Source organism: Sapajus apella, unplaced genomic scaffold, assembly GCF_009761245.1.
Source record: "Sapajus apella isolate SASKATOON/1434 unplaced genomic scaffold, GSC_monkey_1.0 scaffold4, whole genome shotgun sequence".
Classification (NCBI taxonomy): domain Eukaryota; kingdom Metazoa; phylum Chordata; class Mammalia; order Primates; family Cebidae; genus Sapajus; species Sapajus apella.
The window spans coordinates 53,188,575-53,203,254 of record NW_022436944.1 but is presented as its reverse complement, the minus strand read 5'-3'; the positions used below and the strand labels follow the sequence as shown (position 1 = coordinate 53,203,254).

At 35.5% G+C, this 14,680-nt stretch overlaps 1 protein-coding gene across 50 annotated transcripts in view; it reads left to right on the top strand.

Moving 5' to 3' along the window:
- Positions 1 to 14,680, top strand: part of CLASP2 (cytoplasmic linker associated protein 2) — a 234,298-nt gene that overhangs the window by 119,610 nt on the left and 100,008 nt on the right. For 23 of the 50 annotated variants that reach the window (XM_032269272.1, XM_032269219.1, XM_032269200.1 and 20 more), the window contains 4 exons: positions 1,763 to 1,786; positions 3,556 to 3,573; positions 5,975 to 6,076; positions 13,582 to 13,752. In XM_032269272.1, the coding sequence (XP_032125163.1) occupies positions 1,763 to 1,786; positions 3,556 to 3,573; positions 5,975 to 6,076; positions 13,582 to 13,752 (315 nt within the window). Of the gene's footprint in view, positions 1 to 1,762; positions 1,787 to 3,555; positions 3,574 to 5,974; positions 6,077 to 6,231; positions 6,259 to 9,753; positions 9,781 to 13,581; positions 13,753 to 14,680 lie in introns of all 50 variants that reach the window. The other 27 variants (XM_032269052.1, XM_032269159.1, XM_032269190.1 and 24 more) reach the window with 5 other exon arrangements.

The window sequence follows — 14,680 nt, the reverse complement described above, 5'->3', positions numbered from 1 at the left end:
TAAGGTGGCAAGTCAGTAGAGATGGAAAAGTTAGAAGTGTAAGGATGAAAGAAGATAATTAGTAGCTAAGTCGCTGTGGAAGGCATGAGAAATGTGACATGGAGCATAGCCTGGGAGATAGTCTTGAATGTGGAAGGGTCAACCATTTCACTGATGTAGAAGGGAAGGAAGTGATGGAAGGGAAGGAAGTGGAGGAGGTAATAGATATCAGATATGATATCTTAGAAAATTGGGCATTAAGAAGAGTGTGATTGGGGAAGTTGTTTTGAGTTTCTGCCTGAAGATTCAGAGTCAGGATCATGTGCTAAGAGGTTACTTGAAGTTTAAAATAGCCATTTAGGGGGAGTAAACACGAGAGGTGGGGCACTCATGGCTGACATTTATTAGAGCAAAAGGATGCACAGGTCAAAAAAAGAGCCTTGAGATAGTCTGAAGGAGTCTAGGCACAGGCTTCCAAAGTTTGTCTTCCAGAGCTGGTGGCTGAGGGGCTACTCTTTCCTCAAGCAATGAAATACAACAATTCAGGCTGGGCACAGTGGCTCACACATGTAATCCCAGCACTCTGGGAGGCTGAGACGGACAGATCACTTGAGGTCAGGAGTTCGAGACCAGCACTGCCAACATGGTGAAACCTTGTCTCTACTAACATTACAAAAATTAGCCACAGATGATGGCAGGTGCCTGTAGTCCCAGCTGCCCGGGAGGCTGAGACCCAAGAATCGCTTGAACCTGGGAGGTGGAGGCTGTAGTGAGTCGAGATCACACCACTGCAGTCCAGCCTGGGTGACAGAGCGAGACTATCTCAAGAAACAAAAAGAAATGCAGCAGTGCAACATGTTCACAGTGGAAGCTTGCTTAAGACTTATGCTTGGAGGTCAGTAGGGAATTGGGAGTAGTCACATAAGGTACTTTGGTTGCACAACCAGCCACAATTATCAGAATCCCAGACTCCTAAAAAGAAAGGAGGTATTGGCCACAAATCACACTGTTTGCAAAAACAGCTTAGGCACACTGTAGCAGAGTTTAGTGTCCCTACAACTCCCTCACACTCTCTTAAAATAACCTCATCATTAATATAGGGAGCATCTAAAACGATTGCCAGAGGCCAGCCCCATAAGCAGACACTTGTTAAGAGCAACATCAGTCCTGCTATGTTACATCCTTTCAGCAGAGGCACTAAATGCCAAGTCAGATATTTATCCCAGTTTCTAGCAGTGCCAGTATGCATGACTTCATGGTTGTATAATCAAGTAGTAGAATAGAGGAAGTGAGTTAGATTCATCCAGATGTGAAATTTTATAGGGGCGGAAAGTTCTAAGAAAGGATGTGGGTGGGGAAGCAAAAAGGTGGTAAACAGAGGCTAATGTTGAGAGGGCCTAAGTTTGGAACTTGGAGGTATATTATAGGCAAGAGAGGAAAGAAACAAGGTACTGTGACTGGGAAAATAGACTAGAGCAGGGAATGGCATGACGGCAAAGTCCAAGGCTGGGACATGGGCCTCACTAACCTTTCTCTTTTTAGGCTGGTGAAAATAAGACTCATTGCCAACTTTTTAAAAATTCTCTACTTAGTACACTAGGGGAAGTCTTTATCTCACATCTTGTTTGATTTCCTAGTCTGTTTTAGTTGAAAACAAGCTTGATGTATATGTCTGTGCTATAAATTCTGTCTTCTTAAAGAAAATGTTTTCTAGGAATTATAAAAATAATTTCTTCTAATATACTAAGTTTTCCTCTGTTCTTTGCTTGCACTTTCATCAAAGAGGATACTTCTGAAAAGCTGGATGGTAAGAACTTCCTTTCCTAATTCTACTAAGATTTTTATGGCTCTTCGATTCTATGTAATATCCTTGTTCATTCTTCTCTTAATTTCTGAAAATATATTATTAATACTTATTTAGTAATAACCTTAATGTAATAACCTTAATGTGAAAATGGCTACATAATTCTCTGAATAAATTTGGAGCTAGGCTTATCTGTTGGGCATATCCCAGTCTACTCAAATACTAGGTAACTATTTGATTTTGTTTTAACTTTAATCAATTACCTTAAAATGTTTTCCTGAGCTCTTAGAAGTATGCCTCTGAATGTTCTCTGTTTGTTAAGTCCTCATGGAAAATATTGGATTCAGAAGAATGGAAAAGAGTCTCCTAAGTCATTTCATTCACTTTTTTAGTCTACTAACTGATATGACAAATGACATATTTGATAAATTCATATGATTATTTTTGAAAATGAAATGCAAGTTACAGAGGCTGACTTTTTAAGAGTGCATTGTAAACTAACATTTAGTCAAAATTGAACTTTAAGCTTTGCCTTTTTAATTGCAATATTCAGGTGATTATAGTCTATCTGTAGTGGCTTGGTTCAGTAACAACCCTGTATGATATTTTTTGTCTGATATTAGATAGTATATTATCCACACTCTCCCTTAACTTTGGCAGATACTGTAATATTACCTATGAGCTTGACCTTTTTAAAATAACTTAAGATACTAAATCTGTAAGTCACATTATGAGATCTAGGAAAAACAGAGACACTATATATTTTTCTGTAAATTATTATGTAAATGGAAAATTGATCTAATATATCTTCTATTTTAATGAGATAGAACATTTATTAAACTTTGGGCTAAGGACATGACTGCTGGTTATATTAGACTCTGCTTTTCTGTGTGATTATAATAAAATATTGAATGAAATGATAGACTATCAAGAGATATTTTCTATGTATCAAACCCTTAGACATCCTTATATTGATATGCTGGATCCTTTGAATACGAACTTTTATCACTTTGCAATTCAAAATATTTTCTTGATTGGGTAGGAAATATCAATCTATTTGAGGAGTCACTTCTGTTATATGATGTGTTACTCTTACTGATGTTCGATGCTATGTTTAAAAAAATACACAGGCATGTATATTATTGCCCTTTAGTAGTGGTGAGTTATGATGTTTGTACTTAGTCATTTTTGATAGATTTCATTGACATCTTGAGTGCACATAAATATTGTATAAATAGCGAATTAATTGGATTAATAGGTTTTTGGCTTTGCAGATGCTTTGATGAAAATAGGCAAATGAGGCCTAGGTCATAGATTTTATTTCTGTGTTTCCCAGTTAGCTTTTTCTAATTCCTTTATGGACCTTTTGAAAATGCAGAGAAAACATTTCTACTTTGGAAAGATCTATAAAATTTCATTTTCAAAGAGTAATTACAGAGTTACATTTTTCTTGAGTGATTAATTTTTCTAATTTTTTATGCCATTTCAAATTTTAAGAATGAAATATAGCAGACAAAAAGTTTTTCTTATAGAATTTTGCTATTTTCATTTGTCTCGTTTCAACCTTTATCTCTGTGCTGTGAATCATTAGATTACCTAAAATTTTGTTTTTCTCAAAATGAACCTTTCCACAGTTAATTTAAGGCTATCAGACTAAAAGTTACTTTTTGTTTTTGCCCTTTTGTTATAGTGTTGGTTGGGGATTGTGAGGTAGGTCTTAATATCAACATTGGCAGAATTTGTTGAAATATTGTTTTATTTTTCTTATTTAGGAACAGCATCTGAAGATGGTAAGAATTATACACATTTTGTTAGTAACACAGATACCTCTACCTTACTATTTTCATTGGTAGGAATTAAAACTAAAATAGGCTAATTTCTTTGCAAATCTTTATAATTTGCCAGTGGTAGTAACTTCTGCATTTCATATTTGGTTGTCTTAGTAATGTGTGGATTTTTTTTTTTTTTTTAATTCTTCATCCTGCTAGTTTGCTTTGTACTTTGGATCATCTCATGCTGGAAAAACATAATTGCTTAACATATTTAACAATATTTAGTATAAAGTAAGCATATAATTTCATTTTTTATAGTAGTGACATTAATGCTTTTCTTATGTGTTTGTGTTTTTGTTTTTTAATTTGTGCCAATTCATTTATACTTTGGGAGATCATGCACCATTGCTTTGTCATTGAATTTCAAATGCATTTATTTAGTCTGCTTTTAAGTATATCTTCTGCTTTTGAATTAGTATCTGGGGAATTGGTAACAGATTCAAATTAAATTTGAGATTACACCAGAATTGCTATACATATCTTACCGAGTCAGTTCACCTTAAAAATAATTTTTGTAGTTTGGAATTTGTAGAAAACAATTCAATGTTTCTATTTATTCTACCTCGTCTGTCTTTTTAAAGCCTCTGATTCAAAGTATATATTTTTTCCTCTAAGTTTTATGTGGATGACTTTTTTTTTTTCAATACAAAATCAAATAGATTAACTTTTTAATTTGTTCTCATGTTTACTCTGATACATTTAAAATAATTTTCTATTTTAAGTTTTAAATTGGAATACTCGACAAAAACATGATTTCTGGCCAGACACAGGGGTTCACGCCTAAAATTCCAGGACTTTGGGAGGCTGAGGTAGGAGGATTGCTTGAGGCCAGGACTTTGAGACCAGCTTTGGTAACATAGTGAGAACCCATCTCTACAAAAAATTTAAAAATTGGCTGGATGTGGTGGCACACACCTATAGTCCCCGATATTCTGGAGGCTGAGGTGGGAGGACCACTTGAATCTGGGAAATTGAGGCTGCAGTGAGCCATGATCATGCCATGGCACTCTAGCCTGGGCAACAGAGTGAGACTGTGTCTCAAACAATAAATAAACAAACAAACATGATTTCTGGAACTGTGGAATTGTAATTTCAAGTGTTAATATCAAAATACTTGGCATTCTCATTTCTTTGTTATGTGCAATGTAGATAAATTCTCCATTTCAAAAATAATAATTTGGTCATTTTGTTTTACTTTTTAGTCAACTTTGTGTGCTGCTCAAAATAGACATTGAGATGCCTGAACCATGGGCTCATTAGGGACCTTGAAGTTGATAGTATGCTGGTATTCTACCAATTACACTTGTAGTTTTGGTTCTGATTTATTTCTAGTTCTTATTACTCTCTTTTCTCACCCATTTCTTAATTTTATATTATCTCCTTATTCTTTAAGGAGTTTTTATTCTTATTCTTTACTATGTTTTTTCCTAATTAATATGGTCATATTGAGCTAGCCAGTATTTCTTGTATACCCTACAAATTGTATCTTTTAACTAAAAAGAAATCTGAGCCCTTCTTTTTGAATGACAAACCTTATAGTAGTTGAGAGTATTGTTTAAGAACACCAAAGTGCCTGCCAATAATATATTCTGCCATCCCTTTTTTTTTAATTAACTGCAGCTAACTTAAGCAGTTGACAAACATATCTCTTCTGGTTCAAGAGCCCTAGAAATAGGGTGAGGTTGTTTGTGGCCTAGTTTTGTGGATGGGAATGAGGCAGTGGAAGAGTAGAAAGCAGTGCAGTTTGGGAGGTGTAAAAGGAATATATGGAGAAAAATGCCAACTCTTACATGATATATATTTCCTCAAATCATTTTCTAAATGAAATGGTGATTGGAGGAGATCAGTAAACATGTCCATATACATCTGTAGTAATCTGATACAAAGAGATTAAATATTTTGCTTAATTATCTCTTCCTTCAAATCCCTTTAGAAGTACATTTTCAGTCAAAAGGATGGTTTGAATTGTTTCTAAGATTAGGCTTATATTTAAAACTTTAGGGTTGACTTGAGAATAATCCCAACTTCATGGAAACTGAAATTTCAGAATTGCAACTACCAGTTGAGAAATAAGTGACATGCTTATAGTACTTATCTACTGCTGGACTAATGTATAAACTAAGAATGTAGGTCTTTTAGTTTGATTCTTCTTATCCTTGAAGGAAAATTAGCTTATAGTATAACACGTCAAAAAAAAAAAATACCGTTTATAAAATTTTTAAGAGAAATAGAACCCGTAGTTGATGATTACATTATTACAGAATTTGACAATACCTAAAAATAGTGAGATTTTCTCCCCTCATTATTAAATGTTATTATAGAAAAATGTTTTTAATTATGTAAATATTCTATTTCTCAGGACGGGTGAGAGCAAAACTTTCAGCACCACTTGCTGGCATGGGAAATGCCAAGGCAGATTCTAGAGGAAGAAGTCGAACAAAAATGGTGTCTCAGTCACAGCGTATGTATTGCTTATCAGCCCTCCTATATTTGTCACTATGTTAGGATAAGGGTGTTGCTTGTATATTACTGTGTTAGAAGATTGACCAGTGGATAAAGACAAAGCTAATTTAAAAAAAGACAAGCCACATACTGAGTTCTTGTTCTGTACTTTAGGTTCATCATCACCTGACAAAAATGAAGGTATTTTTTTCAATGTTTTGGATCAGTTGTTGTGCATGTTTTGGAATTTTTTTGAGTGGGTGTTGTCTTGTCTTTGGTGTGTTATTAGGGCTGCATCATTGATAGCTGCCACTTAGAAAGAAAAACTTCATCTGCCGTACAAACTTTTGCATGGAAATCTTTTAAATAGCACAAATCCTTAGCAATAAGGTGTTCACATTCTACTCAGAAACTTGCTAATGTAGAAAATTGTGCTTTTTAGAGACAAAATAATTGCCATATATTAGCATCAAAATCTGGTTGTATATCAAGGACAGATACGTGATATCTTATTCTCCCCGAAATCTATTAAATTATCTATTTTTGGTTAGCATTTTTGGCAGGTATATTCTAATTTATAGTGAGGAAACATAAGTTGAAATGACCAATTCTGTTGCATACATGTTAAATTTAAGATTTATATTTTTGCTATTTCACTGGAAGCTGAGTTTGTCATAAGTCCAATTAAAAAACACAATTTTGAGGTCTAGCTAAATTAATCATTTATTTCTGTGTTTCAGAATAGTAAATTTATGGTATTTAAAAATATTATTTATTTATTTATTAGATATGGGATTTTACTCTGTTGCCCAGACTGGAATAGAGCAGTGTGATCATAGCTCATTGCAGCCTCCAACTCCTGGGCTCAAGCGGTCCTCCCACCTCAGCCTCCTGAGTAGCTGGTGCCACGGGCTTGCGCCACCATGCCTGGCTAGATTTTCGTTTTTTTCTTTTAAGAGATGGGGTCTCGCTATGTTGCCCAAACAGTTCTTGATCTCCTGGCCTCAAGCGATCCTCCCACCTCAGCCTCCAGGAGTGCTGGGATTACAGGTGTGAGCCACTATTCCTAGTCTCATTTATGGCATTATTAATTTAAAATTATTTATTCCTGTTTCTTCTTTACCAAGAGATTTTCATTAGTGCTTACCACTAAAACCAGGACAGTTTTCTAGGGAAGTAATTGTGGGAGTTACTCATGTATTTCACTATTTGTTTTTCTTTTTTTGAGTCAGGATCTCATTCTGTCACCCAGGCTGTAGTGCAGTGCTGCAATCGTGGCCCACTGCAAGCCAGAAACCCTTGGACTCAAGGGATCCTCCTACCTCAGCCTCCCAAGCAGCTGGGACTACAGGTGCATTCCACCACTCCCAGCTAATTTTTTTGTGAATAGAGGTGGCTTCCCACTGTGTTGCCCAGGCTGGTCTTGAACTCCTGGGCTCAAGCCATATTCCTGCCTCTGCCTGCCAAAATTCTGGGATTATAGATGTGAGCCACTCCACCGAGCCTACTTGGCTATTTTTGAAACAAATAAATTTAACTCTCTTCTACCATTGCTTAGGTGATTTATTAGGCTATGGGTGTCCTATTTGTTTGGTTTTTAACCTGATTCTTGAATTTTGAAATCAGGAAAGAAAAAGGGGCGTTGAGGGGCAGAATAGTGATTACGCAGGTCTTACCAAGCCGATCCTTCTGTCTTTCCAAAGTTAGAAAATCCAGGCAGAGTAATGATTGGAGCACTCAAGAATATAAAAGTACCTAAAAATAAGCGGAAGTAAATTGATTTGCAACTTGAGGATTATTTATGAATAGGAAAACTGGCAAATGTCCTCTAGGCAAGGAATTTTATCTCAACCAGGTCAGTAGATCATAACATATTCTTCCCTGATCTTGTATATTTTTAAAGTAACTTAATCTTTAGCAGGGTAGCATAGTAGTTAGAAGACTTGTTCTTCTGTATGTGCTGCCCAGACTAGCATTAGCATCATCTGGGAGCTAGTTAGAAATATGCAACCTCGTGTGCCATTACAGATCTACTGAATCTAATCTTTAACAATATCATCAAGTGATTTGTATCACAATAAAGTTTGAGAAGTACATACTGGAGACGTACTGCTCAGGTTTGAATACTGGCTCTTTGAGGTTATTTGAAATTACTGCACTTCTGTAATTTCATTTGTAAAATGAAGAAGATAATAACATCTACATAGGATTGCTGTGAGGATTAAATGATGTAGTATGTTTATTTAACATACATAAAATATTGCCTAGCCCAGAATAAGCACTATATATGTTGGCTAATAAAATTGTCTTCATTATTTTTTAATTTTTTTAGATATTGCAGGTGATTCTCATTATTATTCTTAATCAAATGTCAGCTGAATTTTAGACTGCTTTTTTGTACGTCTGTACCTTGTTATTCTTACTGTCTTCAGTAAACAGAGAAATAAATAATGAAGTTAGGAAATTTAAAGCATAAAGATAACAACCAGGAATCGTTCATGTTCAGTATCTAAGGATAAAACTTGATTGTGAGATATTAATTCTTTTCTGAAATAATACTGAAGCTGATCTCGGGGCAAAGATTCAAAGACCTTTTTTTTTTTTTTTTTTTTTTTAATACTTAAGAGACCTTTTCAGGTACATTGTAACTAAAATTATGTCACTAAAAAATAGAATAATTTTTTGCATTTGGTTTTTCACTTTGAAACTCCATAATACTCCAAATCTTTTCCTAAATTGTGAAAACACAATAATTGGCTTTCTTAGACCAAATAGGGCTTTAATATTAGAAGACTTTTCCTCTGTAAAATTATTTGGGTTTGAGTTATATTGGAGGGACTTTTGTTTGTTTGCTTGCTTATTTATTTGAATGACTGTATGTTCCATTCCAAATTCTTTTGTAAAAAGGTATTATGTGATTTGTATGCAAGTTTCTTTACAATATATTTGCCCAGAAATATTACTGTGATCATCATCCTTACTTTGTCATAAAGTAATTCATTAGGGCTTGCATGGTCTTACCATATTTTTGTATCACTACTTAGAAAAAAAAAGTCTCTCAGATCAAAGCAGGTGTGTTCTGATGACTAACCAAAATAAGTAAATAAATGGAGACTCAACGGAGAGACCACTAGATCTATATTTGTGACAGAATTGTGTCTCTTTTTCTGTTGGTAGTGACTGGTTGTATACAAATGGTTGTACAGCCTGTCAGAAACTTTGTCTCCTCTCCTCCCATCTTTTGTTTTTTTTCTGTGCATCTTAAGAAAGATGACATTTGTAGCTTTTTTGTGTAATTTTTCTTCAGCTGTACAATGTTGCAGTTGTTCCTTATGAGAAGTTTTAAATTAAATGTTTAATGAAAACAAACATTTAATGATTTTGATTTTCCACTGTCAGTAGTAGAAAAGCTGAAGAATTTACATTTACTGTTGCAATTTCATTTCATCTGCTTTGTACATGAGTGTCTGATTTCAGTTGATTAGCTTTAAAAACTACTAAGTGTACTGCTTTTGTTAAAGACATCTGTGCTTTTGGGATTTTTTAAAGTTTGCTTTTTTTTTGCTTTAGGGTTTTTTTTATTTTCTGAGAACTGACTAAAGCTTTTTTATTTCCATCTGCCATCCATTTAAAACTGCTCCTTTCCTCTTCATGGATTATAATCCTTACCCTAATTCTGCCTTTACACTTGTTCAGGATCACAATCTGCTAATACCATTGGTGGTAAGAATCTATAGACTTTATGTGTGCATCTATTGTTTGATCATCTATTTTCATTATGAAGAATGAGTTCTATTCAGCAGAAATTCTTAACGTCATAGTTTATCATTTGTAGTCATATTGGGGCAAAAATTGCCAATTGCAGTTTTTCTTTGGCCTGTCTTACTACCAAAATCCTGATATTTTTTAAATGACATGAGTTAATACCATGGATGTAAACGTTCAAAAGAAACAGGAGCTTTTGTCATGCTTTGAAATACTATAGAAAGTATAAAATGATAGTTTGAAATCTATAGGTAGCACAAGAGAAAATAGGTTTTCGATGTCAAGTTTTGCAAATATGGATATTTTCTGGTGGCATGCGATTCCCTGGATACATCATGACACTTTTCATCAACTCTGGTTTTCCTAAAAGAAATAATTAGCGTTGGTGGCTCTTTACTGGGGAAGGAGCCTTGGTATTTTTTTCTATGTATGAATAATTCCAGAGTGAGTCATAGGCACTAGAATTATCACACTTTTGGTAGGAATCAGGAGTATTGCAGAGGAGAGGGTAATGATTAAAGCAAAATGAACACTGACAATTTTATTTCCTAGGACGGGCCAAGAATGAATTTAAGTGTATAGAGTGCACTTGCATAATTCTGATAAATTCAATAAATCTAGAGTAGAAAGGAAAGTTTACTCTGTTTCTGAACTGCAAGTTTCCTATCTGCTGAATAGACCCACATTTTAAGAAATTCTCCAGTCTCTCCTACCAACACTTCACCCCCCAAATTTATATTGGTTTAAATAGAATACCATATTGTATGTGCTCAGTTCATTATTTATACTTTTTATATTGTTGCAAGTTTTCCCATAAAATATTCCATTGGCCTATCGTGCATTGTGAGTTGTGGCATGTTGGGTGTTTGGATGTTTTTGGTGTGTATGTTTAGTTTAGACACTGCATGGAGAAAACAGGTGCCGTATATGAGTATCCTTAAGGTTATATTGAAAGAAACTGGATTTAAAGATTCTTCACTTCAAACATGAAACATTCAAATGAGCTATTTTAAAGTACACTTGAATAATTTCCCTATAATAATTCAGAATTCCTTCTGTACAGATAGTAAATATTAATTTTATTGGAGACATTGCTTTGTTTTACAATATTGCTGTCACTAATAGGAAATAAGTTTCATTTTGTATGCTGGAAAAGTTTAAGAATTAAGCAGGAATATAAATTGTGCTCAGCAAGACCATGCCAAGAAAACTGTAGTAAGAATCACAGATCAGCAGCCCATGGACCGTGCCTAGTGTGTCTCCATTTTTGTATTATTTGGTCTATAGAACATGATAAAAATCTGGAAATATCAAGGCTTTCATTTTTTAAAAATCCCATGACCTATCCACTATTACCTCAAGACAGAAGTGGCTAGAACTAAAAAGTCACCTCCCACTTTAGGAAAGGGCAGTGCCTGCACTTCCCTCTTGATCAGTCGTCTTCCTACTCCCTGCTTTACACAGTGCCCTTCTCGTTTCTGACATCCTGTGCTTATCTCCATTGGCATTTGAGTCTTTGTGGAAATGAAGCCTGATTGGGTAAGACTGTATAACATATAATTGTACAGCACTCTTACTAGGTAGAAGCAGTGCCCACGAAGGGAAAAGGTTGCTTTCATGAAGATTTATTTAATTGCAAATTTAATTTTTCTTTTACTCCTCTGAATCTAGATTTAGATTATATCTTAAGAGTTTTTATCTAGTCCGTTTTTCTATTCAACGTACGCATAAAGTGCTTTGATTGACACGGTGCTTATGTCCTTAACATTTAACCCTTGCATTTCTAGTTTAAAACCATGTTTTTAAAACTTTTTTTAAACCTCTGCACAGTCTCTGAAAAGATTTTGTCTAACTCTACCTGTGTTCCTGACCACATGTCCACCTTCCAAGACTTAAAAATTACCCATTTGAAAAGAGGACGGGTATGGTGGCTCACGCCTGTAATCCTAGCACTTTGGGAGGCTGAGGTGGGCGGATCACGAGGTCAGAAGTTCAAGAGCAGCCTGACCAACATGGTGAAACCCCATCTCTACTAAAAATACAAAAATTAGCCGGGCCTGGTGATGGGTGCCTGCAATCCCAGCTATTCGAGATTAGAGGCAGGAGAATCACTTGAACCTGGGAAGCAGAGGTTGCAGTGAGCTGAGATCACATTATTGCACTGCAGCCTGGGTGACAGAGTAAGGCTCCATCTCATGGAAAGAAAAAAAAAAAAAAGAAAAGGATCTGACTTATTTGATGTTTGTCCTTACTCCTCTTCGACCCTTAGTACTTCTATGACCCAGAATGTCACCACCTAAGAGCTCATTGCTATTTGAAGACAAATAGCAAAAAGCAAGTTTCTTTTTCAGCTGGCCCAACTTTGTCAGCATTTAAAATTTAATTTGGTGGCCAGGAGCAGTGGCTCAAGCCTGTAATCTCAACACTTTGGGAGGCTGAGGTGGGTGAATTGCCTGAGGTCAGGAGTTCGAGACCAGCCTGGCCAACTTGGTGAAACCCTGTCTCTACTAAAAATACAAAAATATTTAGCCGGGCATGGTGGCCCATGCCTGTAATCCCAGCTATTCGGGAGGCTGAGGCAGGAGAATCGCTTGAACGCAGGAGGCAGAGGTTTCAGTGAGCCAAAATCGCACCACTGCACCCCAGCCTGGGCAGCAAAGCAAGACTCAGTCTTAAGAAATAATAATAGTAAATTAAATAAATAAAATTTAATTTTGTTAAGTTAAAAATTATGTCCAACAGTAAGACAGATAGCTTTGCTGTACCCATTCAGAGAAATCTCAGCAGGTAAACTGCTTTAAAATGAAACAGATTATCATTATTATATACTTAACAAAAATAATAGTGATAGAATTACTGGGATTTTTCTTTAAATATAGTCATGTTCTGCATAACCACATTTAATCAGTGATCACATATGTGACAGTGGTCCCATAAAATTATAACACTGGGAAGGAGATAAGGGATAAAAGACTACATATTGGGTACAGTGTACCTTGCCTGGGTGACAGGTGCACCAAAATCTTAGAAATAACCGCTAGAGAAGTTATCCTTGTAACCATATACCACCTCTATCCCAAAAACTATTGAAATAAAGTTTTAAAAAATTATAATACTGTATTTTTACTGTACCTTTTCTATGTTTAGATATTTTTAGATACACAAATATTTACCAATGTGTTACAGTTGCTTACAGTATTGTTAATGGCATACTTTATAGGATTTGTAGCCTCTCAGCAATAAGCTTATATACCATATAACCTAGGTCTGCAGTAGGCTATACCATCTAGATTTGTGAAAGTACACTCTATGATGTTCACACAATGATAAAATCTCCCAACAACACATTTCTCAGAATGTATTCCATTGTGAAGTGACACATGACTGTATATGGCTTATTCACATTGAACATGATAGCCATGTATTGTCAGATAAGTGACTCCTTTGGAAATCTTGTATACCATTTGTGTTCTAAAAATTAGAATAATGTTGTCCTTATTAAACATAGTGTCTTATACTCCCCAAACTGAAAGTATATTTTAGGTGATTTACCATTCAGTGCTCATATATGTAGTATACCTTTTTTTTTTCCAGGTTATAATTATATTTAAATCGTCCTTGGTCTCTTTCCTTTGAACTTAGAACCTGCCGTACTGTCACAGTTTTCTCTTTATTATCAGTATTTCTTGAATTTTTATCCTTTCAGCAAATTCTCTTGGAGTTCACATCTTAACATTTGTATGTGTGTTTGGTGTTCAGCTGGTAGCCGGTCTGGGTCTCCAGGAAGAGTTCTGACCACAACAGCCCTGTCCACTGTGAGCTCTGGTGTTCAAAGAGTCCTGGTCAATTCAGCCTCAGCACAAAAAAGAAGCAAGATACCACGGAGCCAGGGCTGTAGCAGAGAGGCCAGTCCATCTAGGCTTTCAGTGGGTAAGATTTTTTCATGTGAGACATGTGACTTTCTTTTTTCTTTAGGCTTTGGCAGCATTGAAAACTTTGGAATAAGGCGGTTATAGATTAGAAGAAAATAACTTAAAAATTCAACAATTGAAGAATAGGTTATGAGTTGAATTAGGTATCTTAAACATATCATTCAGGGCCTGGTGTGGTGGCCCACACCTGTAATCCCAGCACTTTGGGAGGCTGAGGCGGGGCAGATCACTTGAGGTCAGGAGTTTGAGACCAGCCTGGCCAACATGGTCAAACCCCATGTCTACTAAAAATAGAACAATTAGCCAGACGTGGTGGTACCTGCCTGTAATACCAGCTCTTGGGTGGCTGAGGCAGGAGAATCACTTGGACCCGGGGGGAGGAGGCTGCAGTGAGTCAAGATCGCACCACTGCACTCCAGCCTGGGCAATAGAGACTCAGTCTTAAAAAAAAAAAAAAAAAAAGCCCTAAAAACAAACAAACAAAAGAACCCTATAACTTACAGGAGCTTTGAAAAATATAGCTAATATTTTAAAAGAAAAGGTTATTATGTAATTTATAACATATTTATTACATATACACATATATACCCAGTTGCTTGTATATTTGACATTCATGTTATAGTTCAGTCCTATTCAAATACTTTAATATTTTCTCTGTGTATTGATTAGGATACTTACAATTTCAGGTAATAGAAATGACAGTAGGCTGGCTTAAACAATAAAAGTGGATTTATTGGTTTTTCTAACTAACGGTATGAAGATTGTACAGCCTTCAGGATTGATTAACATTGCTCTCATGAACCCAGAATCTGTCCATTTTCCCTTTCTCCCCCTCTCCCTTCCTTCTTTTTTGCTTTATCAACCATGTTACTGACTTTGTCCTTAGGATAGCTGCTACTTGATCCTTCATTTCCAGAGCAAAAAGC